This window comes from Podarcis cretensis (assembly GCF_951804945.1).
Source record: "Podarcis cretensis genome assembly, chromosome: 3".
Taxonomy (NCBI): Eukaryota; Metazoa; Chordata; class Lepidosauria; order Squamata; family Lacertidae; genus Podarcis; species Podarcis cretensis.
In genome coordinates, this window is record NC_137172.1 from 90,465,590 (window position 1) to 90,477,758 (window position 12,169).

Here is a 12,169-nt window from a genome sequence, read left to right on the forward strand (position 1 = left end):
CTGGGGAAGAGACTCTTTGCTTTCATTCTCAGCCTGATTTGGGGAGCAAATAACGACTATGGCCATAAGATCTATAGCTTTCAGGTTGGTGTTTTATCAGTAGAGATGCAAACTTATGTTATAAGCACATTATTGACTAAAAAAGACTTTGGAAATAAACTTAATATCTGTTGCCGTGTTCCCTGTTAAATCTGCTGTTTTGTGGGTTTTCTTCAAAGATGCCTGTACTTTGAATCACTGACCTTCTTAAACTGCCGTTATAGTCTGGCAGGAGTATTCTTGCTATAGTACATTGCTAAGGTCAATTAAATGCACACTTGCATTTCCTTTCATTTTTTAATGATCATTCTGACACTGTTCCAAAGCAAATATACTCGGAAACTGAATTCCTACCTGATATTGGACACCAGGCACTGCCCTTTAAAATCTCCAGCTGAAGTAGGAGATAAAGCTGTTGTGAGTGTACCTGGATTTGCTGAAAAAAGAAAGATAAGAGGGATTCTTATGGCATCTCACTGCAAATAAATGGATGGTCTTTCCAAGTTTCATATAAATATTAAACACTGTGAGTTGGACAGTGCAATCTGGTGAACCCCACACAGCACATCTCCTCGGAAGAAGCAGAAGCTATGGCATTTCTGGCAGGGGCAGCCCAATCCCGTTTCGCCATCTGAGGTGAAATAGGAAGGTGCTGTCCCGCTGTTGCCAAAGCCCTGCCCCCCAAGCCTCCTTTACCTGGATCATGCTGCAGCACCCACAAAACAGCAATGGTGGGTACAAGATATCATGAGATCTCAGTGGGCAGGGTTCCTGTGAAGGTGCCTTCTCTTGGGGTTCTGCCGCCTGAGGTAGCTGCCTCTGCCTGTCTCATGCGTGGGCCACCTAGCCATGATCTCTGCCTACTGAGCATATCCCATCTCATTTCATGGAAGTGGAACCATCACAAAGTGATGCCCTGAATCCATCAAGACACCCCAGAAGAACTTGATGCCTGAAAACATGGAAAGCGGTTGAGAAGTCCCACAAAATCAATAGTCCAGCAAAAAAATCCATCAACCCCCAGGTTACAATAATTTGTGTAGGCCCTCAGATTGTTTTCTGCCACAATGCTGTGTTGTAAAGTAGACTGAAATGGATCTTAAAAGCAAGTGTCATGTGGTCATGAAAGGGGAAGAGGTTTTCCTCAGTGCAACTTGGCAGCCCGTAAGCGTGGTTTCTGGGCCAAGGTTGGTCCTCTAGGATGAACAATGCGAATGTACAAATAACATAATAGGTGGTGGTTATCTAACAAAAAGTAGTCTAAACTAAGATTGAATGTGTCAAAAATATATAAATAAAATATTTATTCAAGAAAAAAAACCAACTGTACTATACTGCACTATGTTTATATTGTACTATGGAATTTATTAAATCTTTAGATGCCTGGATGGATTCTCTGGTCAGTTTTGTGAAGCAGACATTAATGAGTGCATCTCATCACCTTGCCAGCATGGCGCCATCTGTGAAGACCTTATTAATGGATACTTCTGCAGATGTCAGGAAGGTAACCACTGAAATGATATTTTGAATTAAAAGCATTTTCGTGTCATAAAGGATTTAACTCCTGAAGGACTTTTGAATGCAAAGAACATTCTTTTTTTACATACCAAGATAAAGCAGCACATACTGGAAATTAAGCTCTGGAGCTAATGCTTTTCTGTAAACAGAAAGTAATGCATGTGGAAACTCTGATTGTCTTGCTTCCAGAGTGATTCCGAGGTGCAAATTGATGTAACCTCTTGATCAAAACAGACACTTTTCAAGGGAAGCCACTGAATGCACTTAAAATATTGTTTGAAGTCCAAAGGTAGAATGGGGTGTTTTAATTTGCATTTTAAAGTGGTTAATTGTGCCATGGTTTAAACAAAATGATTAAACATTACTGTGAAAGAAAATGGTGGAACAAATTGTTTGCACTTTGAGTTAAGACAGTTCTTGGAATTGGACACATCTAATGGGATCATTTCAGACAGTCTTACAAAACTGAGGGGGGGCTTTCAATAGCATATTGAAATAGCACAAGGGACCTGCTGATCAAAAGTCATGTCTAAAGCAGCTCCTTGGATTCTGGCCTTCCGTGGCCGTATTCCTATTGGCAGCAATTGACCCTTATTTATGCAGCACACTTGGGATGTGAGGAATCTGTAACCAGGTATGTCAGGGGTGCCAACATGAATAAAATATTGGGGGGAGGACAGATAAACCCCACCCCACATAATTGATCACCTGATGCAGTGCACACACACCATTTGAATGGCAATGCCCCTAAGAGTTGACTCCTTTGAGATATGCCGACATTTTCATTTTCATATTAAAGCAGGCACATTGAGGGAAGGGGATCCAGTTTCTTCATAGTCACTGCTCTGATCAAAATGGGAGCTTCCAATGGCTGCTTTAGAAAGGACAATGTTGATAGTTTGCCTCACTGTTGTTAGATTCTTAATGGGCACCACTGAGCCAGCATTAAGCACTTGGAAAGATTAAGAGGAGAGAGATTTAGACACATATGATTAACACTCTTCCATTGAAATCAGTTAGATGGGGGGGGGTGTATTATATAAATATATCTCACATATTGCATGTGTGATATATTTGAGAAGCATGCCATAGTATTTTTTTTCTATCTTGGCTTTCTGTTCTTAGGGAAACATGCATTTTTAATTGTTTGTCCTAAAAATACAGCAAACAAGAGTTTTGTGTAGGATGTTACTGGTGGTGTTTAGGTTCTGCATGAACAGGAAATCTCCCCACATGTAGTAAGCATAAAGCTACACATGCCAGCCCTAGGCGCTGCCCCCCCCCCACATCTGCCTCCCTGCGCCCCCCCCCCCCCGTCTTCCCAGTCCTTGACCTTCCTGTGTTGAGCAGAGTTCTGAAGTTTTTGTTTTGTTTGCTCACATTCACTTGAACACCAGCAGAATCCTCTGCGTTGACGAGGGATGCATGTAACTTTGGGTTCTCAGTCAGATGGGGCAGAAGGCAAATGTGAGTACAAACTCCCTTCACTTCTCCCTGCTCAACACAGGGCCAAGCAGGCATGGTGATGCGCACTAGGGAACTGGAAAATAGGGACACTTGGTCCGTGTTTTATTTTTTACTATTTTGTTTGAATGGGGCAGGGGAGACTTATCAAGAGATTTGGATGTGTACACACAGAGAGAAAGACTTTTAACATGGTTTTTACAATAGCAAAGGTCACTTTTTTTTCATTCTAACAGGCTGGGAAGGCTTCCGTTGTGAAGAGGATATCAATGAATGTGCATCAAATCCCTGCATGCATGGGATTTGCATCCAGAATGAACCAGGCTTTGGCTACACCTGTTACTGCAAACCTGGATTTGTGGTATGCTATTGAAAATCTTGCTAGATGTGTTATGATTGCACATACCCACAGTCCTCTCTGCGCATGGAAAACTAAGTATCAGGGAAGAGGGATTTTGCCTGCTTCTCCTTCTTGTGTTGCTCTGTTTGAGTCCTCATCTGTTGTGCAAAGTGGTGCAGTCACACAGGTGTCCTCCTCTTTATCTATTATTTATGGGAAGAGCTGAATGTTTCCCTGGCAGGGGTATATCTGGATTCTTCCATGTAGTTTGTCAAAAATTTGGAGTTTTAGGTTTATATAATCCCCAATGGAAAATTACCTTTGTGCTATAAACTGGCTGTAACAGCACCAGTCAAGTGTCTAGTGCTGCTTAGGTTTGCTGAATCACTCTTGAGCTGTGACACACGCACACCCTGACACCACAACTCTATGGCTGTGTTGTTTAAAAAAAAAAAAGCAACTGTAGAAGAGGGGAAAGCACCCTGCATCCATAATCCAATCAAGGTGCAGAATATTCTGTTTCCTAAGGGTGCTCTGTTTAAATCCACCCTTCCCACTTCATTAACCTTTTTTACACTTGAGCCAGGAATTGTGTCCATGTATACAAACCTGTTTCTTTGCCGTAGTGATTTTATCCTGCCTGTTCTACTCGCACCAGATTTTATCCTGTTACCTTGCGCAGATTGCTCTTGCTGAATTTGGATTTCTGGCTAATAATGCACAACAAATTTCCTGTTCAGTAGATATGCATTATTTATTTGTCAGCTTTACAATAAATCTCCCAAGATATGCAAGCAGTTATTCAGATGAATCCCATTCTTTTCCTACTGTTGCGGGTGTGGGGAGAGAGACACGAATAGGGAAGAAACTGCTGTTTGAAGAAGAAAAAAATGGTTAAGATCAAAGTGATTTACGTACGTGGTTTATTTAGTATCACTCCCCAATAGTTTAATTATATAATACATCAATTTGAAATCTCAAAGAGCTGAACAACTACATTATTTCATCTCTGTCAACGCACAACTTGGACTTTTTTAATAGAAAAAGATGCTTTGGATAAATAAAAACGAAAGGAAGGGCCGGCTGGAATTATTTTGCCTGATAGTTCTCATTTGAAGCTTCAGGCTGGGGCTTTCAGGGGACATTAGCCACTTATTTTTGAGAAAAGATAAGCAAGGAGAAGGGGAACTTTTACAGAGCAGGATATTCATGTTGGCACAAGGTTTTCTGGACCAAACACTATATCATCGGACATGTGGGCTATATGGGTGGAATCCAATTGTTCCATTCCATGAGTAGAAGGACTTTTAACCCACTAGTGGATGGAGGGGAAAAGATACTTATCTGTTCCTGCTCCCCCATGCATTCCCTTTCTGCCCCTTCCAGACAATCTGATCTGGATGGTTGAGGAACCCTCTGAAAGGTGGCACAAACCTGCATGGAGAAGGAGAAATCTGAATATCCCCTCCCTTCCTCTTCCATTATTGGACGCCTTCACTAGTTCAAAGACTCTTCCACAAATGGAAGGAGTCTTTCTATTTGCATAAAGGCACAACTGAGCAGAAACACACATACCTTGAACACAGAGAGAAGAAAAGGTCAAACAGGCCTAGTGCTAACTGTGTGTCGAGACCAAGATGCAAGGTAGGAATTTTAAAAAAATAAATCTGCGTGCACAATGTTGATATTGATATTTTCAGAAAATTCCATCCCTAGCTATGATAGTATTTGCAACTCTTGCAATGGTGCTGTGACTAGTAGGCAGGCTTTGCAAAGAATGCATACTCAATGGAAAGAAAGGAAAGATCGGCATGCCATAGCAAACACCATCCTGTGGCTCCTTAGACAGGCAACACATTTCTTGATCCCCCAAGAGATAATTCAATTTCAGTGTATTGCAACCTGCTTTGTAAGGATGTGACATCCTCATACTGCACAAATCAAGTTAAAGTGTGGAATAAACTGTGTACTTTTCAGACAGTACAACATAAAGTAATTATAGCATCAGAACATATTTTTTGTTTACACCCTTGTATATCACTTTGGTTCAATCTCCGAGAAGCATACTGTTAACTTTAAAAGGCAGACAACTTGGGAACAAAACTGTTTTAGGATATAGAATGTGATAGGGACTGTGAGATGGAATCTTTATTTTAATACCGGTAGTTTGCTCTTTGAACTGATTGGAAGTCAAAATGCCATAATTAAATTGCAATTGAAAAGCCTGGGTCTCTGTCATGAAATCAATAAAGGGAAAAATCTCAGTGGGCTTAAATTAATTTTGGGAAGTGCAGTCTGCCCAGCTGAAATAAGACAGTATCTCTTTCTTTTCTCTTTGAGTGGGGGGGGGGGAGGGAGGCGGAATCAAAAGAAAGCAATAATTTGAACCATTTAATGTGACAAGGAAATGGAAATGGCCTTCATAATGACTTTTTAAAAACTTCTCCTCTAGGGCCGAAGCTGTGAGCTTAATTACGATGATTGCTTAATACGTACCTGCCCTGCTGGGTTTCTCTGTGTGGATGGAATAAACAATATCACCTGTTTACCTGCAGTCCCCCAAAGGGGACAAACCATCATCAAAATGGAAGGAGTGCCCCCTAGTGAGCCATTACAGAGAGGCCTTGCATCAGCCCATCCAAGCCCCTCGCCTTCTGACCTTTATATTTTTCAAACTTCCACAGGTAAGAAAGTACAAGTATTATGAATAAAAGGCTGAGAGGTTCTAAATGAAACCCTGCCCTTTCAGTGTGTGCAGTTTTAAATTATTTTTATAAGGATTAATGTCTTCTGTATTCTGTGTTTCTCGTCTGTATTCTTTCAGGGTCCCCCTCCCCAAACTCTGAATTCTGCTCTCTTTAACTAAGCACCTGTCTTGTCTCTGTCAATTTGAATGCCATTCTTTGTTTATTAGAACTCCTGGTGGACTGAGTGCAAAAGCACTCAGGGACAATATCCCCCTCTCCACTCCAGCTGTTGGCCTACACTGTATAGAGAATTGCATTTTTCCACAACTTGTTTAGCTTTTCATTTGAGCTTGGCTAATATGTGTGACTTTGTATGCTCCCTAATACGTCTCTGCCCCCTCTGTTAGTGCAATCCTCTTCAGACTGGAAGGCAGATGACGGCGCTTTGAGAAACTTGCCTTTCCTTTCCCTGGCACGTATCTTTCTTGTGTGCATCTTTTCCCAACCTCTTGATGTTTTCATACATAAGAATGCCTGTAACAAGCTCCTCCGGGTTTTGCACATTTCCGCTTTTTTTCTCACTCCTTTGTGCTTCAAATTCAGAAAGGAAAAGAATCCGCTAGCATGGAAACCATTAAAAATGGAATAGTATCTTAAATGCAGTGGCCTATTTTGAGTGTCATGTGTCTGAGCCTATTCATTCAACTAACTACAGCTCTTCTAAACACTGTGCTATTCAGTAGCTAACTTCAAAATGCATGCTTCGTTCCCTCTTTTGGCCTGATCTTTTTGCTGTTTTTCTTTCCTTTTTTTTAAAAAAAAATCTAAGTAATATTTCTTCTTGATGTAGATAAGCAAATTAAATGTGACCCAATTTGTAAATATAATTATCTTTGTAACTTTTCCAGCTTATCGTGGCAGCCCCTCAAGTTCTCAATGGTACAGATCTGTAATTTATCCTTTTTATATTGATTCTCAGGGAAAAAATTGATTTAGCAAATTTAATACATCTCTTCCAAGCAATGCTATTTGTTCTGGCTACAGCCCTCACCATGTGAATAATGTGAGGCTTTGCATTTAGTCAGCTCTTGAGGTCACTAAAATTTTTCTTACACTTTTATTAAGAATATGATTTACGGAGTTGTATTTGTCTGCTCTGGGGTGCCTGGGTGAGAATTAATGGTTTTCAGGTAGCAATGCAATTTGCTGCCGATCCAGCCTAGGGCCAAAGTTGTTCATTTTTTATTTTCTTCTAACTGCCCCCCTTACTTTTTATCCTCTAAAGGTCTGCAAAAGACAGACTTTATCAACCATGGGATTCTTGCAACCTCTAGCATGGCTAAATTAATGTCCAGCATACCACTTGAAGGCACGGGACTAGGATCATTAACCACCAATAGTGAGTCTTCAGCAGCCTTCTTGCTCACTTCCTCAGCAGACATTCCCACCTCACAGTTGTTGGGATTTTCAAGTCCGTTTGCAACAAGAATAATGTCCGACATAACAACTGAGCCATGGACAATGATTGATAGTTCAGGAGATTTAACACTAGTCTCACTCTCACAAGATGAGTATGATATAGCCTCATTTATCACAGACTCCTTAATGACAGTTCCAGTTCCCTCTGTGCAAAGTTTGTCAGTAGGGAACCATAAGGCTCTTGCTTTATCTGCTACAGACGTGAGCTCAGTAATTAGTAGCATACCAGAGACCTTGATTGAATTAAATAGTCACTCATTACTCTCCCCCAGATTCCAGCCTGCCACTCTGGCAATTGCATTTTCAGTTCTCTCCATGTTGCCTCAAGAGGATACTAGAGAGCAATCGGCTGCTTCCCTAATATCGATAGGCAAAGACTGGATTTTACCAAAGCCCTCTGTGATATCTGTTTTCCCTCTTGAAGCAGCCATTTCAGAAAAGGTAGGCGGCTTTAGCTCATCAGTTATGCAGCAATCCAAAAGGCAAACATCCTTTGACCTCAACTGGCAAACTGCAGGTTCTTTAAGCAAATTAAACCAAACATGTGCAACAGGTTCTTCAGTTGACATGAAATTCTCCAATGAATTCTCAGATCAGGTTCTGCATAGCAAAGAGCCTCTCCTTCATGAGGCGTTCTGGATGAATTTGGTCTTATTAAGCAGCTGCTCCACATTAATGAGATCTACTACCGGTACTTCTGGGCATTCATTTGTTTCAGCTTGGGGAACGGCATCATCAGCAAAATTCACAGAAGTATCTTCCTTGCATCCTACTGAACAAAGCAGATATAAATTCACTACAGAAGGGTATTTTCGAACTAGGCCCTTGGAGGAACCAAGCACTGAATTCTCATGTGTTTATTTGGACTGTGTAGCAACTGTTCTTTTACAAACTGTCCATTTAGAGCCATCGTTTCCAACCATCTCAGCTTCTCAAAGATCAAACATGTATTTGAGTAGGAAATTAACTGACATGGAACAGCTGGACTACACATTACATGATCCAATTATGAAGATGTCTCAGTCATTGACTCAGGATACATTGTTAGCTTTTTATCTAAGCAATGCTCTTCAAGAAGAAAATGGCGCCCATGTTGCATCTCGTTCAAATAAGTCCACATCACATGAACCAAGAAGTTCAGAGAGGATTTTTGATTTGCACCTTGAGCATGCAGGCACTTCAAAAAGAGGCTCAGTGGTTGCTTTTCTTCGTGGGCATTTATCAGCCTTTTCTGATATGGCATCCTCTTCAGTACTAGCTGACCAGCCACTCCCTACACAAACGTACTTTGCGAAAATCTCAGCGACACAGTACCTTTCATTTTCTGATGAAAATCAGGCTTTAACTGTAATAGATGGTACTTCACAGCAGTATTTGAAGTGGACTGATAGTACAGATGAAGAACATACGGCAAGTTCAGACATCCCCTTATCACAGTCACACAGCATGTCAGTAGTAGCTTCAACTGTTACCCCTTACCAGCTGACATTGTCTGGTGAGTCGTTGCTTCTTCTATTTTTAACTTCTATTTGGTAGATATATTGTTGCCTGAAGGTTTATGGCTATTTCTTTGAGAGGATGCTTCATATGAAAGTGTGCATAACATATACAGACCTGAAAGATCCAGTCATGTTTAAAATATTGGGTATTTTATATGTCACAAACAGTTGTTATTTTAGAGCGGCCATTTAAACCTCATTCTCATTTGGAGTAGATGAGGTAGAAAACCAGTGTTTGGACTGTACCAGTTTATACTTCAGGTGAGGGTTCATATGCTCCTACATAATTAGAAAACTATACCTCAGACTGATGAATCAGTGGCAAAATATGCTAGAGCTGGTTGGTAGCTTACTACTAGTGGGAGTGGATTAACCTGAGTTGAGCACAAACTACTCTTATTGTAAACAGTTTTTAAAATGCTAGAAAAGGACTCCCTTTGCAGTGATATTTTCCCCCAGTATGTTTTGCAAATATATACACTTGATTGCTTAACCTTCTTCGATGTAAAGCAACAACACTTGCAATAAGTTATATATGAACCAGCCACGGCGTGGGGATAGGAAGACAACCTAGTCTCCCCCAGCGATTCCTACCTTAGAGTAAATACGTGTTTGTAAAATAGATTACTTTCTTTCGGGTTTTGGATTTCCCCCTGTTTCCTCTCCAAGTTTGTTAGTCCACATATGAGCTGGTGTGTGCTAATGCCTCATTTTGGCAAGCCTGTACTCAGAATGGCCTGGTTTGCCATAACTGATAAACTTTAATTTTTCTTTATTCTTCCAACCAGCAGACTTCCTAGACGTTTTCTTTCTATGCATCACTATGATATATTTACCAAATGCCAACAAAACCGACTTCACTTCCCATCACTTCCCAATCATTATGTGTCCATTCCTGATTGGCTGAATCTCATTGTAATGCAATCCCATCCAGTACATTATCCCTAAATATGTGGGATCTTCCAGGCAACGGTCAGAGTAATAACAATATGGTAAAACAGTGGCTTCCAGGGAAAACAATACCCCTTGTTCAGACTACATGTAAATTTATTACTCAGTTGGGTGGCCACCTCACTGGTTCTACGCAGAAAGTGGATATGGTTGTCAGAAATTAAATGAGTTTGTGAAATAAATAGTGAAATATTTATTTATGTCTGCATTTTTAGGTGGGAGATTTTCACCTGCACTTGCATTTTTATTTTTATTTTATTAGCAATTTAATCTTCAGTAGATCCAAGTGTGAACCTTTAGATTTTGCTGCAAAGTTTACACAGATGGTGAAATGAGCAATAAGCAACCTGCCTAGTTCATCATCTAATAGCTGAGCTGGGCACTATATTACATGCAACAGTTTTTAGCAAGTATAGCAATACTGACTCTTGGTGACATTGCCCGCTCCAGGTTTTTGGGCTCCCCAGCCCCCAAAGCAAAGCATTTTCAGAGTAACTGCCACCACTGCTGCTGAATTAGCTCAATCCCTACCAATGACATCCGAAGGGAGCAGGCAAAGTAAATGAGCAGCAACTTCTGCTCCACATTCTCACTGCTATCACTGAGCAAAGGTGAATGTGCAGTAATGGCAGTGAGGAGGAGAAAGGCTTTGGCCTCTACCTGCTCTCTCTCTTGTCAACTTCTGGCTCTGTTGCTTCAAGAGGGCCAGTAGATGGCAAAGGAAGGCGGAGGAGGAAGGCCAAAGGGCTTGGGCAGTGGACCAACAGCATAAGTGTGGGTCTTGGCCAGTGCCCACAGGTCAACCCCTAGTGCAGGACCTCATTGATGTTGGTTAGTGTACCATTTAAACTGCCTCATCTTACTCTCTCAAAGGACAATGTGTCACTTTGCTTGTGTTTATCTTTTCTAGCACAGTATGGATGCTGTGTGTGTGTGTGTGTGTGTGTGTGTGTGTGGCAGAGTAAAGTTAGTACCTCTTTTACCTAATCCAAAACATTCACTTAAATCAAACATTTGCAGCACCCTTGTGGCCCCAGATGTCATTCAACTACCATCATTTTCACCCATCACGGTCAGTGGGCAGGAATTATGGGTGGTTTGGTCCAACAACACAAGGGGACCTCAGCTTGGGGAAGGCTGCTTTGAAGCAAATATGTGATTTCTTGAATGTAAGCATTGTAGATACTTTGCAAACGTATAAATAACAGAAAATGTCACCACTCCCCCCATTCCTATTGTTGTTTCTAACTGCGGATACAGTTTCAGCTTTTCATTTCTTCATGTACAAGTAATGTATGTAAAATATTCTGGGCAGAGATTTATAAGGGTTATTTTCGCTTCAGTGACACCTTTGCCTTCTAATGCTGGTTTATCGCATGCTTTGTGGGTGTCAGCTTCTTTCACTACAGCTGCTATCACACTCGTTAGTCATTTAAGCCTTGTCTTTATCAGTGCTGCCAGGTATGTCATTATTATTCATCTCATATTTAATTTTGTCTCCAGGAGCCATGGCCAGGTGCTTATTTTAAAGCGAGCCTTGTGTTACCTATGCTACACTGCCATTTAAATTCATTAATTGCCAGGATCAGCAGACAGTGTTTGCCTACACAAGTGATCACTCTTTCCCCCTGCCCCCGCCCCTGTCTCTGTCTCTCTGAGCTTGGCTTGGGCTTCTGGATTTCAACTTTGTAAGTTAGGTCATGGCCTCAATGTAGTAGGTTTACAGACCTCACTTGGAGCAGCCAACCTCCTCCGTGATATAGTGAACAGCTGCCACAGCAAAGAATAAAGCGCTAGCCTAGCATGCTTTTACTTTGATTTAGGGAAGAACCGCTGCCCCAAAAGGCTTTTTGATGGGTTGTGACTTTGAAGCACCACATCGCACTTCCACTGCTTCATCCTTAGTCTCAGTTTTACAAAGGACGCAAGTGTGGAAAACCATCTGATGTCCTTTATTAACTATGGCCATTACACTAAAAATAGGACACTTCTGCTGTTTTCAAATTTGAATACAGCCTGGCCTCACTTATGAGGGGAAACACTCTTCCGCTTAGGGCCCCTCCAGGCTAGGGGGTGGGTTGGGGGTATTATGTAGCATTGCATTGATATAACAATAGTGCATTAGTGGTGGCCATATACTGGGCGTTCCACACATCCTGCAGCTTTATTTGCCGATTTGAGGTGCATTCCCA

The 12,169-nt window shown here is 41.3% G+C and overlaps 1 protein-coding gene across 4 annotated transcripts in view; it reads left to right on the forward strand.

Moving 5' to 3' along the window:
- The window catches only part of EYS (eyes shut homolog), a 490,906-nt gene that overhangs the window by 196,748 nt on the left and 281,989 nt on the right, over positions 1–12,169 (forward strand). For all 4 annotated transcript variants that reach the window (XM_079970286.1, XM_079970287.1, XM_079970288.1 and 1 more), the window contains 3 exons: positions 1,419–1,543; positions 3,258–3,382; positions 5,814–6,045. In XM_079970286.1, the coding sequence (XP_079826412.1) occupies positions 1,419–1,543; positions 3,258–3,382; positions 5,814–6,045 (482 nt within the window). The remainder of the gene's footprint in view (positions 1–1,418; positions 1,544–3,257; positions 3,383–5,813; positions 6,046–12,169) is intronic.